General features: G+C 44.1%; 1 protein-coding gene across 7 annotated transcripts in view; it reads left to right on the top strand.

Moving 5' to 3' along the window:
• STN1 (STN1 subunit of CST complex) overlaps positions 1–6,937 on the top strand; it is a 38,550-nt gene extending 31,613 nt beyond the window's left edge. For 2 of the 7 annotated variants that reach the window (XM_065923267.1, XM_065923264.1), the window contains one exon: positions 4,528–5,779. In XM_065923267.1, coding sequence (XP_065779339.1) covers positions 4,528–4,685 — 158 coding nt within the window. In that variant the 3' untranslated portion in view covers positions 4,686–5,779. Of the gene's footprint in view, positions 1–4,527 lie in introns of all 7 variants that reach the window. The other 5 variants (XM_065923261.1, XM_065923262.1, XM_065923266.1 and 2 more) reach the window with 4 other exon arrangements.
• Positions 6,938–16,865: the final 9,928 nt, after the last annotated feature.

The raw sequence follows: 16,865 nt of genomic DNA, 5'->3' as shown, positions 1-16,865 counted from the left end.
AAGGCACTGGTACTAGGCTTGTCTAAAGACGGGCCGTGTGGCGTAGTTGTAAAGAGCAAGCTGTTAAAGCTACCTTACCTGGGTTTGAATCCCGGTTCTGCCACTGTGAAGCTATGTGGCCTTGGGTAAGTCGGTGGCTCCGTTTCTTTATATGAAAAACAGATAATAATAATCCTACATTGTGGATTGTTATAAGGATGAAATAAACTGGTGTTTTATAAAACTCTCAGGAAGCTGTAAGAGAAACACCAGAAACCCTTCCCTCTGCTTAGACAGCAGTCCCATCTATCTGCTATAGCTATTTGGAACTCTGGAGTATCTATGAAAGCTGGCAACTTCCAGAGGAAGGTGTGGACAGTAATTGGGGTTGCTTCCAGTCAGTATTCAAATCTTAGAAGCCGCTGCCCATCCCATACCTCCACCTGCATGGCAGGCAGCTGTGCATGTGTTTCTGGATCTAGGGTGGGCAGAAAGGGCCCAGTCCTCCATGTGTCAGGGGTCTGTACTCTGGCCACTCACTCGTGCTTCTGATCACAGAGGTGTGGACAGAGGTGGATGGCTGTTGTTACACCTTCTCCCATTGCTGTGCCTGCCTCACCCAACAGGTGAGGTGACTTCCAAGGGATTTTAAAAAGACTGGCACCCTTTTTAAAAAAAACCCCTTCATTTCTGTTTTTTTTTGCCGCTTTTGGAGCCAGAAAAGACAGACTTAAGACATTCAAAATCAACTGCATATATGGGGAAAATTAGAAAGTGACCTCACATACCCAGGAAAAGGCACAGACTCAGAAATAGACCTGAGAAGACCTTAGGTTTCCATCTCAGGCTATTCTTGGCTCAGAGACAGCCTACAACAACCAAAAAAATTAGAAACAATAACAAAAAAACAGCTAACACCAGGAAAGGGGAAGAATCTAATCTGCAGAATTACCACATTATTAGATTCAAGTGTCCAGTTTTCAACTAAAAGTGAAAGATATACAAAGAGACAGGAAACTATGACCCATTCAAAAGAGGCGATGGGGAGAGCAACAGAAACTATCCCTGGAAAAGACCTGATGGCTTATCTATTACACAGAGGCTTTAAAACAGCTGTCTTAAAGATGCTCATGAAAATGATGGGTGAATAAAATGGAAAATATTGATCAAGAGAAAAATTAAAAAGAAATCCTGACAAGGACAGGAACTGAAAGGCAACATTTACTAGTGATTCAAAGGCAGATTTGAACAGGAAGAAGAATCAACAGGGCTCTGAAGGACAATGAACAGAACCTAAGGGACCTGTGGGACATCATCAAATGGACCAACATATGTGTTATGGGAGTCTCAGAAGAAGAGAGCAGGGGCAGTTATACTGATACTCATATCAGACAAAATAGTCTTTAAATCAAAATGTTACAGGAAACAAGGATATTATATATTAATAAAAGGCTCGATAAGAAGACGTAGCAATTTTAAATGTTATGTGCCTCGTGACTGACCATCGGAATATTATGTGAAGCGAAAACCGACAGAATTGAAAGGAGAAATGAATAGTTCTACGATAATAGTTGGAGATGTCAGTACTCCATTCTCAATAGTGGATAGAAAAACTGGACAGAAGATAAGGAAACAGAGGCCGTAAATAACACAGTAAGTCAGCCAGATCTCACCTGTGCACACAAAGGACTACCTGACAACAGCATACGTGTTCTCACGTGTACACAGGACCTCTTCCAGGACAGAACGTGTTAGACCGTCAGTAATTCTCAGTAGATTTTAAAAGATAGATATCATACCAATCATCTTCTCTCTGACCAGTATCTTTTGAAGTTAGAAGACAATAACAGAAGTAAAGCTGAAAAATTTACAAATTTGTGAGAATTAGATAACACATTCTTAACCAATTGACCAAAGAAGAAATCACATGGGAAATACTTAGAGATGAATGAAAACTAGAACACAACATACCAAAGCTTATGGGACACAGCAAAAGCTGGATATCAAGGGGAACTTTATAGCTAAGAACACTTACATGAGTTTACAGTTTAAGGAAGTAAAAAAGAAGAACAAAGTAGCTCAAAGCTAATAGAAGGAAGGAAATAATAAAAATTAGGGCACAGATAAATGAAATAGAGAATAGAAAAACAATAGAGAAAATCAAGGAAACCAAAAATTGCTTCTTTGAAAAGATCATCAAAATTGCTAAACATTTAGCTGGCTGGACTAAGAAAAAAGAGAAAAAAGTCAGATTACTAAAATCAGAAATGAAAATGAGGACATTAATACTAATTCTACAGAAATAAAAAGGATTATAAAAAAGTACTATAAACAACTGTATGCCAACAAATTGTATAACCAGATGAAATGGACAAATTCCTAGAAACACGGAGCCTACCAAGACTAAATCAGGAAGACATGGAAAATCTGAATAGATCTACAGTAAGGAGATTGAATCAGTAATAAATAATCTCCCAAAAAAGAAAAGTTTGGACCTAATGGTTTCACCAGTGAATTGTATATATTTAAAGAACTAACGCCAGTCCTTTTCCGCCTGTGACTAGAAGATCCCTCTATGAATAGCCTTGCTAGCCAACCCTCAGATGGCAGAATGGCCTTTGTGAAGAAGTCCTTTAAGACCTCTGGGGCAGTCAGCTCTGCTGAACATACATGCCTATAAGTCACCTTGAGCCCTGAGCCTGAGCACCCAGGTCTTATAAAAACTAAGATTACAAGCCAAGCAGTGCTGGAATTCCCAGTGTTCCCTCTCTGCTGTGTGCAAACCCATTTCTGCTTGGTGTCCTCTACCCACCATCATCAACTCTTCCTCTTGGGAAAAGCTGAAGCTTCTTTAGAGCACGGACTAGGTTTTGTGCATTTTCTTAGGTTATGAATATAACGATAAGTAAATTCTCCAAGGATGAAGCACCCACTGTGAGTCTCCTTTCACCAACACAACCAGAGGTGAAACAGGTGCTTTTCTTCCCATTTAATACACAAGGATGCGGGATGAGAACCATGGACCACTTTGCCCCAGTCATAGAGCCAGCACTTGAATTTGGGTCCTTTGGACTCCGGAGTCTGCTCTCCGTCTGCCCTCTGTACCTGTTCCCGCTTGCTTAGTGCTGCACATGTATTAATAGTAGGTGTTCAGGAAATTTTGATCGAACAAATGTTGAAGAAACAGCTTGGAAATGTGGAGACCAATGGAGTTTCCCAACAGTAACTCCAATTGGCAGGAATAATGAGTTGAGTAGCCACTAGAGGTCAGAATTAACAAGTCTTTGTTAGCCCACTACTTGTAATCAGCCCTGACCCTTACAGCTACCCCCACCTCCAGTCCCCCTCCCTTTTGTCAGAAAACCAGGCTTGAAGATGCAGTGACTTGCCCAAAGCCACAACCCTGTTTTGCCCATCACCACAACGACTGAGTGACTGAACTGAACTGAACTGAATAACCCCTCCAGGACTTTGCTGGAGCCTAAAGCATTCTGTCATCTGAAAACAATGTTCAGTGTCTGTGCAGAGCACTGGTGGGCCAAGTGTTGGGCATATGTCGATGAGAGACCTGAAAACTGTGCTGAAAACTGGGGAGGGTTGGTTTCCAGGAATAAGGTTTGACTTTGACTCAATGTTACAAATAAGTTTTATGTCATGACCCAGTAAATTATATCATTTTATTATAAATTTTACTTCAACTATATGTATATACATATATAATTGGATATAAATTAATATTTATCCTACCTTAATATTTATCCTGCCTAAAATGCAGTACATCCTGTAATCTCATATTCTGGTCTGCTTCAGTCTGTTTGGTAAGAAAAGAATGCTAATCACAACCCACTAAATTGATTTCATGATCCTCTCCAGTGGTCATAACTTCAGTATGAATACCACTATTACAGAATGATTGATTTCTATTAAGAAAGCAGTCACTCACCCTGAACTGTTACAAATGGTCCTATTTGTCCCGGTAGAGGGTGAGAAGTTCCTTGAACACAGCCACCACAGACACTGTTTGGAAGCCTAGGCAGAGAGGAGTGCGAAGAGACCAGAGTTCACCATTGCAGTCCCATGGTCCAGGATTTATGGAAGGAATAAGGAGACTGCTGGAGGCTGGCTCTGCTGTCCACCTCAGGAGGGCTCCCACCTGGGAAACTAAGGGGTTAGCACTGAATATGTGCACCTGTACATGAGAGTTAATGAGAGAAAAAGATGATCAAGCGCTAAAACCCCATGGGGTTATGAGTATAAAATTACTGATTGGGAATCCTGGAAGGCTGAAGTCCTGTGTCCCCGATCAGTGGTCCCTAGCGCACACCTGAGAACAGGTGATTTAGTTTGTTGTCGTCAGTAAGGTAGGCCAGTGCATCTTCTGCTTTAATGTGCACCGGAGTCATCGGGGCAGGTTGGGAGGTCTTATGAAGCTGCGGGTTCTGATCCAGGAAATACAGAAAAGGACTTCTATGTAGAGGAAAGGACAGCAGGGAGAGAGGAGGGTCTGACAGGTGTGTCCAAGCTTTGCCAACTCCCTTCTTCCCACAGACATGGAGAAGGGCTGCCACTTCCTGCACATCCTGGCCTGCGCCCGCCTGAGCCTCAGCCCAGGCCTGAGTGAACCTGTGCTGCAGCAGGTGCTGCAGCTGCTGGAGGACCAGAGTGACATCGTCAGCACCACGGAGAAGTACTACACGGCCTTCTGAGCAGGGGCCGGCGGGCAGGGCGGGGAGGAGGGGAGCCAGCTGGCATTCACTCCCAAGCTCTGGGTTTAACATCCTGCCCAGGCTTATAGGTCTGGGGGCAATTATCTCATAACAAACTGAAATCTGGTGATTTGAGGAATGGGAATTTGGCATAAATTCTGGAGGCTGCCTTCTACCTGCCGTCAGTTCAGTCACTCAGTTGTGTCCAGCTCTCTGCGACCCCATGGACGGCAGCACGCCAGGCTTCCCTGTCCATGCAACTCCTGGAGCTTGCTCAAACTCCTGCCCATCAAGTCAGTGATGCCATCCAACCATCTCATCCTCTGTCGTGCCCTTCTCCTGCCTTCAATCTTTCCCTGCATCAGGGTCTTTTCTAATGAGTCTGCTCTTCACATCTACCTGCTGTATCCTGGGATAAAATGACTTATCTCAGCCACAACATGCAAGAAAACCCTCCTCATTGGACTCTGGACTGAACCGAGCATCACTCACAGAGCAGAAGAGGAAGAAACTGCTGGTGGCTGGCCTGGTTGGAGGCTGTGCCGTGGGAAGGGGTCTTCCATGGTACAGGCCCCTGGACTGTGGAAACAGAAGAGCGTACAGATCACCAGCTCAGATGCTTTTGAAAACTTCAGACTATCAGGTACTTTCTTGGCATCTGTTGGTGGTTAAGACCCTGGTGTAGGGGACTAGGTCTCCCTGGATGAGTGTTGCTGACCTATAATTTCTGTGGGTCAAACCCCAGCAGTGGGTCCAGTCTTGGGTTGAATTGTTTATAGCGATGGGAATAAAACAGGATCTAAGGCATGGCTTTGTATTTGCCATTTTCCTTTTGTCCCTTCTGAATCACAAGGCATTTCAGTACATGTCCGTGTGCTTGAGGACACTGTGACTAAATATAACACATCATCTCTTAATACCCTGAAGTTCTCGGAGGCTGCCGGCCAATTACCTGGCAGTGATAGATGTTATTTTCAAGGTTACCATTGTACATGCAGAATGTTCTAACACCTTCCAAACACTCGGTATGTGCCCAGACAGGTGATGGGGTCATGCTTTTGCTGGGAAAGACAGGTAAAGGGAAGAAATCTGGCTATGGCATAGGCTTGTTCTAACAGCTCGATGACAAATCCAGCTAGCGAAAAGCAAGTGAGGGGAAAGATTTGGAGTTAATTACAGTCATTTCACAAAAGCACATCTGCCTTTGGCTGCTTCCTTAGAACTTGACTTAGTAAGCTTTTAGCAGCTCTACTGGAGAGCCTGCAGGCCTGATCTGTTGTTCTGCTCTGTGTGGAAGCAGAGTGGTTTTACACTCAGAAGTTGCCTGTGGCTCCATGTGTGAATCCTGGAGTGAGTCCTGACAGACGACTTCCTGTCTTGGACTTTTCTGACTTGACCCAAACCTCTGCCCGGTTTCTAGCAGTTGTTACCCAGATAGGTGCCCTGTATTCAGAAGGGTTCCTATAGAACAGGGTTTACCTGGAACAACACCCCAGTGGTTCCTCCTTGAGGTCAGCAGCTGTTCCATACTGAACACATCTCAGATTATTGGAGCTGCCAGGAAGGGGTCTTGAGTCGGAACATAAAAAGGACACATCCTTGCACACAACCACCCCGCTTCTAGGGGGGCTATAACCCCAGGGAGTGATCACAGAGGATGGAGAGAATGAATGTCCAGGATGCCCACTGCAGTGTAAAACTGGGGTAAATATTCCTCTATAGGGAAAAATTAGTAATGGTACATGAACACAGTGAAATACTATGCAGCCATTAAGTTAATGGAGTAGACAAATACTGTTGCCATGGAGCAGTTATCCTCAGGAGACTGAGTGGGAAGAAAATTGAGTTCCCAATCTATTTATATAATACCACTGACGTGTAACCCCCTGTGTGTGTCTGTATGTATCTAAACAGAGAGTGTTTCTGCATATCCATCCATATAAATGTGGCAACTGTACACATGCATACAGGTGACCACTCCACTCCTAGGGTTCAGTCCCAGACATCTTTTCTGTTTAGCTTGCTCCCACAGAATCTCAACCAGTCCCAAGGCTCAGACCATCTGTATGTTGACAAACCCCAGTTTACATCCAGTTCACACCTGTTGGAACTCCTGACCCTCCAATCAGCCTCCTGCTGACAGCATCATTTAGGTGTCCAGCAGACATCACAAACGTAAGATACCCAAAGCCAGGCCCCCACCCACCGCTGACCCCAAACATGCTCCTTCAGAAGTCTTCCCTGGTTCAGGAAGAGGCAGCTCCATTTTCCCAGCTGCTCAGGCCAAGCCCATTGACTCCTCTCCTTCTCTCGTATCCCATGTCCAACCTGCCCATCATGGCATCTCATTCCTCTGCTGGCACCCCTGGAATATGGTGGGGCTCCCGCTGTCCTCTCTGCTCCCGGGCCCCTCTTCAGTTCACTGTCAGCACAGCAGCCCCGCTCCACATGCTTTCCTCATCACATGGAACATGCTCTGTATGTTTCTTACGTACTCTGCCTATTATTTATTCTCCCCAACAGAAGGAATGCTCCATGAAAGCAAGGCTTTTTCTCTGTTTCATTTCCTGCTGTGTCCCAGCACCTAGAACAGGGCCCAGGACATCTTCCAAGTGATGCCACGACTGTGTGTGGGGGGGGCTCCCCTCCACCTGCTAATAGCTTCCTCTCTTTCCTGGGGACTTTCTCCAATGTCTTGGAAGGCTGGAAGTACTCAGAATTAACACCTACCAGCTTCAGCCAATGGGACCTGGGGTATGAATGCTTCTGTTCCCTCACCCTTCTAATGAAATATCTCTGAGGCTCATGTTCTACAGCACTTCCCAGAGTTTGTCTGTGGGATTAGGCTCCATCCACCCACAGCAGCAGCTAACTTGCTAATCACCCTCAGTTGGCTCCCTTACCCTGTACTTACTCTACCCCTCTCCAGCTCCCAAATGAACTGCTTCCTTTTTGATTCTTGTCTCAGGGTCAGGTTCTAAACAAGCACAACACAAATGCTCACAAGTTTATTTGAGAAATTCTGATGAACACTTATGCACAGCAGATTGTTAGAAATGCTCCCCAGAGTGACACACTTGTTAACTCTGAAAGGTGTGAGGTCAGCTGCTTTTTAACTATGTATCTGTACTCGAGTAGTGTTACAATTAGTAAATGTCGCTATACACTTCCCCAACTGTCTCATAAACATCTTTTTAATTAAAAAAAAATTTTTTTTGGCACACCAAGCAACATTGCAGGATCTTAATTCCCCAACCAGGGATCGAACCCGTGCCTCCTGTGTTGGAAGAGCAGAATCTTAACCACTGGACCACTAGGAGAGTCCCAAGTGTCATTATACAGAAATAACAAAGCTGTCTCTCGCTCCCCACCCCACACTCACATAACCTAAATCATGAGTGAACCAAGAATACAATGAGACTCTTTCCTCCATAGTAAGATGAGGGCGGCTCTTAGAAAACTCCCTGGGGCTACAGTTGGGTCACTGCTTATGAACCAAAGAGCAACCGAGGGGTCCCCCTGAGAAGGAGGGAAACTGAGCAGACAGCCTCCTGTTCTTTCCATGCGCACATTTCAGGAGCCATGAACACTGCCTATAGTTCACGTAGGCGAGAAAACACACAGTGCTCTGTCTGGTCAAGGATTTGTTTGAAGGCTCATGATTATCCCCATCTGGTAAGCTCCCAGTGCTTCTCATCCCTGTAAGACACTTCTTTCTAATTATTTCCCCCTCTGATAGTGTGCCAGGACACTGGCCGGGAAAAAGCCAAGCAGAAAGAAGTCTGCTCAGTGAAGAGGAACCCAAAACTTGCTGCCAAGGATTAAAACCAAGCAAACTTGTAATTTTCCACTGGAGAAAACATCCACACTTTTTTATTAGTGCCATCTCTTCTCCACAAGTGGCCTCTAGAGCAACTGCCAGAAAAAAGCATCTCATTGTTTCCTTACTAGATTTACATGAAGCATACAGGCAAACTCAGGAAGACGGTGGTGAGGCTTGCTGAAGAAGCTGGCAGCAGGCGCTGGGAGAGCAGTAGACCAACCTGAAGGGAAATCATGTCGGTGGATGAAGAACCTTGCAATACAGTTTTTATTTGCATAACAGTCTGTTACTGGTGGAGGCTCTAAATGTGATCCCAAACTCCTACATAAGTGAGTTTTTACTTAATCCAGAATTTTTTTTTTAAATGGCCTATATTTTTATTGAACTTTTATTAGGTAAACCCAAACAGGTCAGTCCCAGGTTTTCCATGTTCATAGGAATTCTAAGTCAAATCCCAAATTCCTGAAGAGACTCCAGCCTCTCCCTGTATGTCAAGTTTAAATGATAGATTTCACTTTATAACGTCAAAAGAGGAATTTTGAAGACCAAAGAATAGCCCTGGTTTTGTTTTTTTTAAAACAGGGACAGTAAAGTGGTGTCTCATTAATTCAGACTGATGTCGTGAAATCTTTGTGTAAGTTAGTGAAAAACCTGGACTTGAAATAGTGCCATCTTGTGACTTCTGGTCTACCCAATGAATCATATTATGTCTGAATTACTATGAGGGAACAGGTTCGCTGCTCTTAGGAAAGCTGCTCTAATGAATGATTGCTTAAATTATGTATCATTTGTTATTCAGTATCACTTAATTTTTATGTATTTTGTATCATTTTTATGTATTATATATCATTTAATATCAATAGGTGATTTTATAGCACTTAAATGTAAGAGATCTGAAAACATACTTCCATACAAAAAAATGTACACAAATGTTCTCAGCACTATTATTCCTAATAACCAGGAAGTGGAAACCACCCAAGTGACCAACTACTAATAAGTGGATAAATAGATGTGATACATTCATATAATGGAATATTAATCAGCCACGAAAAGGAATAGAGTACCGATACATATTACCATATAGTTGAACCTTGAAAACATTGTGCTAAGTGAAAGATGTCAGATACAAGAGGCCACATGTTGTATGATTCCATTTATAGGAAATGTCCTAAATAGGCAAATCCATGAAGACAAAAAATGGATTAGTCGGGGCAGGAGGAGAGTTGGTGGCACAGGGTTTCTTTTGGGGGTGACAGAAGTTTTCTGGAATTAAGTAGTGATGGTGTTTGCACAACTCTGAATGTACTCAATGAACTGTGAGTTAGGTTGGGATTCCTCACAGCATGGCAGCAGGGTTCCAGGGTAGGCACCCCAAGGAAGAGCCCACCCCACATGGAAGCTGCACGGCCGTTGTGTGCAGAGTCCCAGAAACTGCAGTGTCACTCCTGTGGCATTCTGATTGTCAGGGCTGTCACAGAGCCGCCCAGATTTCAGAAGGAAGGAATAAGCTACCCCTGATGGGGAATAACAAGGCTCTAGAAGTGCATGTAGATCTGCAAGGAGATCCAACCAGTCCATCCTAAAGGAAATCAGTCCTGAATATTCATTGGAAGGACTGAAGCTGAAGCCCCAATACTTTGGCCACCTGATGCGAAGAACTGACTCATTGGAAAAGACCCTGATGCTGGGAAAGATTGAAGGTGGGAGGAAAAGGGGACAACAAAGGATGAGATGGTTGGATGGCATCACTGACTCAATAGACATGAATTTGAGTAAGCTCTGGGAGTTGGTGATTGAAAGGGAAACCCGGCATGCTGCACTCCATGGGGTCGCAAAGAGTCAGACATGACTGAGCAATTGAGCTGTCTGAGAAGTGCACGTATAACTGGGAATATTGCTGTGGCCACACTGGGGGAATATAATCACTCACAGATAATCTTTCAGGTTTTATATACATACAGCCTCATTCTTTTTTTCAACTTATTTATTTGGCTGCACTGGGTCTTAGTTGCAGCATGCCAGATCTTATTTGCACTATGTGAGATCTAGGTCCCTGACCAGGATTGAACCAGGCCCCCTGCACTGGGAGCATGGCGTCCTGGCCATTGGGCCACCAGAGAAGTCCCTGTCACAGCCTTATTTTTTTTTTTAATTTTTTTAATATCAGAAAGTACAAAGAAAGGAGAAAAACTGGTGTATCACTTCCCAGGTACTTTTGTTTTTTTTAGATTATATGTATACTTAGAAAAATAACAATGTTTTGCCCAAAATACATGTCAGCATATTAAATGCACCTTGCTTTTTTGTTTAATAATATATCTTAAAATTTAGGTGGCTTCCCCCCCCCCCCCACTTCGGCATGCAAGATTGACTACATTCTTTTAAATGGTCAGATAATTCCTTTGTATGTTTTAACATTTTTATGTATCCCTTAGAGTTTTTAACCAGACCCTCTAATGAAAGACGTTTAAATGGTCACCAGTTTGTTGCTATTGTAACCAATTATGCAGGAAACATCCTTGTACATTTTCCTTTTCTTTGGCATACATTTGCATATATTTGTAAGGTAAGTTTTATTTTGTTTTGTTTTTATGTATTTGGCTGCCGCGTCAGGTCTTAGTTGCAGCACTCGGGATCTTCACTACGGGCACAGACTCTCTAGTTGTGGTGCAGGGGCTTACTTGCTCCACAGAATGTGGGATTTTAGTTCCCTAAACAGCATCCCTGGCATTGCAAGGCAGATTCTTAACCACTGAACCACCAGGGAAGTCCCTGTATGGTAACTCTTTATTAACACAACCACCAGGAGAAAGGTCTTGAACATTTAAAAATTCAAAATATTCATTGGAAAGGTTGATCTGTTAATCTCTTCTCTTTTAAAAAAATACTTATTTTTAAAATTTTTATTATTTATTTGGCTGTGCTGAGTCTTAGTTGCGGCATGCGGTATCTTTAGTTGTGTCATGCAAGTCTTCATTGCAGTATGTAGGATCTAGTTCCCTGACCAAGGATCATATCTGGGCCCCACGCATTGACAGTGTGGAGTCTTAGCCCATCAACCACCAGGGAAGTCCTATGTTCTCTTATTTATGAGCCTACTCTTTGCTTACAAGCTCACCAACACTTTGTACATGTTTGAAGAAAGAAATGGCAACCCACTCCAATATTCTTGCCTGGGAAATCCTACGGACAAAAGAGCCTAGCAGGCTACAGTCCATAGGGTCACAAAGAGTCAGACACAGCTGACAGTGTAAGTACTATCAGTAGTTTTAATCACTGTCTATCTGATTGGTAAAAACAACTTGTAGGTTTTGCTTGCATTTCTACTTCTTTAGATATGAGTGGCATCTAGCATCAGTTCATTCCAGGCAGCCTCTGGACAAATGTAGTTCTGCCCTGGACACTGGCCATTACTCCCAGCAGAGGCTGAAGGAGGCCCATCGTATCAGCTACAGAAACAGTCCAAGGCCAGACGCTGAGGTCCTAGTTAATACACAGCTGGAATAAACATCCTGAAGAACTCAAACCTCAATGTTCCCCATTTGCTACTTCAAGTGCTTGGACACATGCCTGCCCAAATGTTATATAATACATGAAGGCAGCAATCTTTTAAAAACCAATCACCATGTTATAGACTCAGACCTCTCATAAACCAGACGCCATTCAACTCTGGTTCAGTGACTCTGTCCCCAGTCAGATAAACTAAGAAACTAAAGACGTGTTTAAGAAAGTGCTAATTAAGTGGAGAAGATAGGTTTAGTAATAGAAATGGCCTTAATGCTGCTTCCGCTTTAATCAACATAGCCTAATTATCATAATAAGGTGATGCTTGCATTTTCATCATTGACCAGGTTTGGTACAGTTCATAGGGCACTGGGCAACACCCATTTGATAATCTTCTTGGCCGGAAATTGCATCCTCAGGGAGAAGTCTTCTTAGTTTTGTTCTGAAGACAGTCAGTGAATGGAGGAAAGAAAGCAGGGGTGAAGACAGAAAATGCTTCTGTTTTTGTTTTTTGGTTTATTTAGCTTTACTTTAGAGCAGAGCAACAGCGGTATCACATAAGTGGTGATACGTGGCACAAGTAACCTGTGAGAAGTACAAAGTTTTCTGATATACTGAAATTTGTGAATGATTATTCTAATATAAATTTGGTGGCAGAATAATATATTGAGCTGTTAGCATGGGATTTGTATTTCCTGTCTTCTATTTCTTCTTGCAAGCAAGAAGCCAGCCTTGCCTCCAGGAGGTTTGGTTTGGAAGCCGAAACCAGAAGTTGTTTGTTTGTGCAGACAAGCTGGCTTATGTTTTCTGGAAGCCTGGAGCCTGGGAGGCACTGGAGATGAGTGGGCTCCAGGCCTGGCAGACCAGAATGTGCCGCCCAGGGTGCCTGCGGCAGGTGGCAGGTTGGCAGGACTTCTGTGGGGAGGTTTTGCAGTGTCTCTTGCAGACTTAAGCATTGACTTAAGATCCCCAGCCTCAGCCGAGATTCCCAAGCTTGGAAAGGAAGCTTCTGTAAGCGTCCTCTAAAGGAACACCGTGGGGACATCAGCAGAAGACTTGGTCTCAGAAAAGTGGACACAGCACCCATTTTCCAGGCACCATGTACCCTCCTATGTGATGGATTTTCACGCATCCCAAGAGAAGGGGAGAGCCTGCCCCACCCCATTACCACCAATATTATTTTCTTTCCAGCCTAGAGAATGAGGGCTCCCAAGCCTCAGCTAACTTGAAATAAAGAAAAAGAAGGCATATGATGTGTTGCCCCCCTCACCCTGAGTTTTAGGAGTAAGATTCCTACTGCACTGCAGTTAGAATCAAGTCAAGGTGAATTTTAGAACAAGATCACATTCCCACCCCACCCACCTTTGCATTCCAGAATGGTTTGTTGAGTGGAGGGAAAAAAAAATATATTGAGTTGGCCAAAAGTTCATTCAGGATTTTCTGTAAGCTGTTATGGCAAAACCCAAACTTTTTGGCCAACCCAAATACTCCAGCAGGAGCACCCTGCATACGAAAACCACTTGTCCTGCGTCACTGTGGAAACAATTGGAAATCGCAGCCTCAAGCGATGGGGAGGGCCGTATCATGAGTTTGTTATGTATCATCAGTGGGGTCGACCTTATCATGAACTGTAAATGTCACCCTGTCCTGCAACCATCATGCATGGTGACCAGCTAGACGTGACCTGGACTACAGGCAAGCGATCAGAGAGGATCTAGCCTGGGAGAAGACCCCAAACCACCTGAGCAGCGAGTCTTCTCCCAACATGAAGAAGCTTGAAAAGGCCTGACTCATCGAGCAGCCAGCCCAGCCCGGCCCAGCCCAGCCCAGCCCAGCCCAGTGCCTCAGGAAGAGTCAGCAAGCAGCCTGTGTGGTTTCCTTCCAGTCCCAGCTTGCCTTGACCTGGTGGAAGGCAAGAAATAGACACGCCACTCCTGGGAACAAGAGCCAGCTTGGGAATGGTGGTGTCAGCACTCCGTCAAGGGCTGGGCTGGGCACAAGCCCACACCCCATTGGGGCGAGCCTGAGGGCCAGGCCAGGAGACATCTGCCATTTCTGCCCATTTGTTGTGGACCCAGGTAACCAGGAAAAATAGGAGGTGGACAGGTTCTGAACCTATAGCCAGCCGAGGTCTTGAACTTGACTGTTGCCATGTATTCCTTCAGAGGTTGCCCACATCACAGTTCACTTGGAATTCTGTGACAGACCCAGCAGTAGGGACAGAAGGGTGCTTAATAAATGTTTCAGTGGATGGCCAGTGCATTGTACCTATTGAATGTCAACTATATGCTAGGCATCATGCCATGATGTAGAGGGGGATGTCAAGGCAAAGCTCCAACCCGTCTCCAGGACACTTGAAGTAAAATGGCTCATAAGCACATGTCTATATGACTTACAACCCGTGGATACATATGGTCTTGTTTGACCTTTTGGTGCACTGGGAAGACCCAGAGGAATCGGGTGAAGAGGGAGGTGGGAGGGGGGATCGGGATGGGGAATACATGTAACTCTATGGCTGATTCATATCAATGTATGACAAAACCCACTGAAATGTTGTGAAGTAATTAGCCTCCAACTAATAAAAATAAATAAATAAATAAAATAAAATAAATAAAAACAGTTCAGTTGCTCAGTCGTGTCTGACTCTTTGTGACCCCATGGATTCCTGTTGGTAAAAAAATATTAAACCAACATAAAAAAAATTGGCTATCATCTGTATTTAAAAAAGAAAAAAAAAGTGTGTATGTGTTTGAAAAACCACAGAAGAAACTGTATCAGGGGTGTCCTCCTCAGATACGGAATTGGGGGTTGAAGTGAGTGGAAGACTTATTGCAATGTTTTGTCATTTTTTGTTGTAAAAAATTCTATAACTCTACAAATAAAAAAGGGATGGGGAAAATCCTCACCAAAGTCCAGCTTTCTGGATTTTTCTTGACAATTCTAACAGTACTGGGAACATTTACTCTGGAAACAGTGTGTAGGTGGGGAGAAGGGGAGCATTAAAGATTTTAAGCTAAAAGCCGGCATCAGATTTTACATTTTGGAAAGATTATTTTGGCAGCAGGGTGGAGGAGCATTGCTCAGGGGGAGGTGGACCAGAGAGACATGGCTACAGTGATCCAGGGAAGGGTAGTAAGGGCCTGAAAGGGGATGGTGACGAGCAGATGGATGTCAGAGACCTAAATGCAACAGACCCAAGGTGGGTAATTGATTCAGGAAAGGAGGGTGGGAAAGGCCAGAGTAACGCCCCGGTTCTGGAGGACAGACCACGGTGATGGCCATAGGAGTCTCAGGCTAATGGAAGGGCAAGAGGGCCAGGAGATCTGTGTGTGTGAATGCTAAGTCACTTCAGTCGTGTCCGACTCTCTGACCATATGGATCTGTGGGCCTTCTCAACTGGATTCAGCAGAAATGCTTCAAGTGTGTGGCTCCTGAAGTACAAGGAAAGGCCCTCACAGGAAATACACTCTCACAGGCAGTTAATTAGCTCCTCCCCACCCCATTCCAGGTAGTCAGAGTCTCCGTGAGTTACCAGAGAAAACGGCCCCTCTGGAGAATGCCACCTGGGAGAACTAGAATTTCAAACAGAGAAGCTTAATGCTTGTGGTTGAAGAAGGCAAAGAAGCACCAGCTGAGAAGTCCTTGAAATCGTATCCCTTTAGGGAATGCATTTTCTTGGATCTGTGTGCATCCTTTGCAGCAATATTAATCACTGCTGAAGCCCTTTTTTGGGTCACTGAGCTGCCAGCAAGATGCTGTTTCTGGGAGGATTACCTTGAGCAACCAGCCCCAAACAGCAACCCGGTGCATCAACAAGCCCTGTTGCCCTGGCAACACCACCATCCACAGGGAGGGGCAGGTGCCCCAGCCCTGAGGCTGGAGGCAAGCAGTAAATGAACCAGCCTGGAGCCTCTGTGATTCTCCTTTCCTATGCATGACAAAGCTTGAGCATATTTGCTACTTGAAGTAGAGTTGAAAATATTTTCCCTTTGGGACTCAGTGGTCAGATAACCACTTATTAACATCGTGGCCTCACCTCAGACTTAGTCCATGATGTATCAAAGATGTTTAAAGTAAAGTGGAAGTACTTAATAATACTAACATTTATGAGAGTTAACTTTTATTGAACAGTTATGCACCAGTCACCCAGCCAACTTAAATCTTAACATAAACCTAAGTAGGTATATACTATTATCATTCCCACCTTACAGATGAGGAAATTGAGGCCAAGATATGTAACTACCTACTAAGTTGAAGAGCCAGGTTTCTACCCAGCGAGCTTAACCACTAGGCTGTACTGCTTTCAGGATCAGAGAACAGGCTTCCCTGTTCCCAGAACTGGGAACTCAACACAATGTCTTCCAAGTTTAGGTTGATGTTTATATTCTATTTTTGCTCCAGCTGAGCCTGCACTGAGAACACCACTTCTGATGATGGAGGTTATATGGGTTGAGTGGGTGAAGTGACATCATGTCACACCCATGGCAGGGAGGGAGCAGGTGTTTACTGAAGCATGCAGAAGATCTGGGACAAGGCACAGAACATTCCTACCTAAACAACAATATGGTCCCAGAGGAAGACCAAGAGAATATGGTTCAGTAACCTCCAAAGGGTTTGGGTTAGCCCATGCCGTATTGGTATTCTCAGGGTTTGTTTGTTTTTTAATATTTAGATGTTTAATGGTGAAATAGTCCAAACAGAAAATAATGAAGCAGAAAATCTAGATACCACTGAGATGAAACAGCTGTTATTCTTTTCCCATCTGTGCTTCAGTTCTCCTCTTGAGAGAAACATAACATTGGTGATACAGATAAAGCCAACTTCATTCCTGCTTTGCCTCCATTCCCACAGAT

This window comes from Muntiacus reevesi, chromosome 2, assembly GCF_963930625.1.
Source record: "Muntiacus reevesi chromosome 2, mMunRee1.1, whole genome shotgun sequence".
NCBI lineage: Eukaryota > Metazoa > Chordata > Mammalia > Artiodactyla > Cervidae > Muntiacus > Muntiacus reevesi.
The sequence above is the reverse complement of the archived record's forward strand: the minus strand, read 5'-3'. Positions and strand labels throughout refer to the sequence as shown.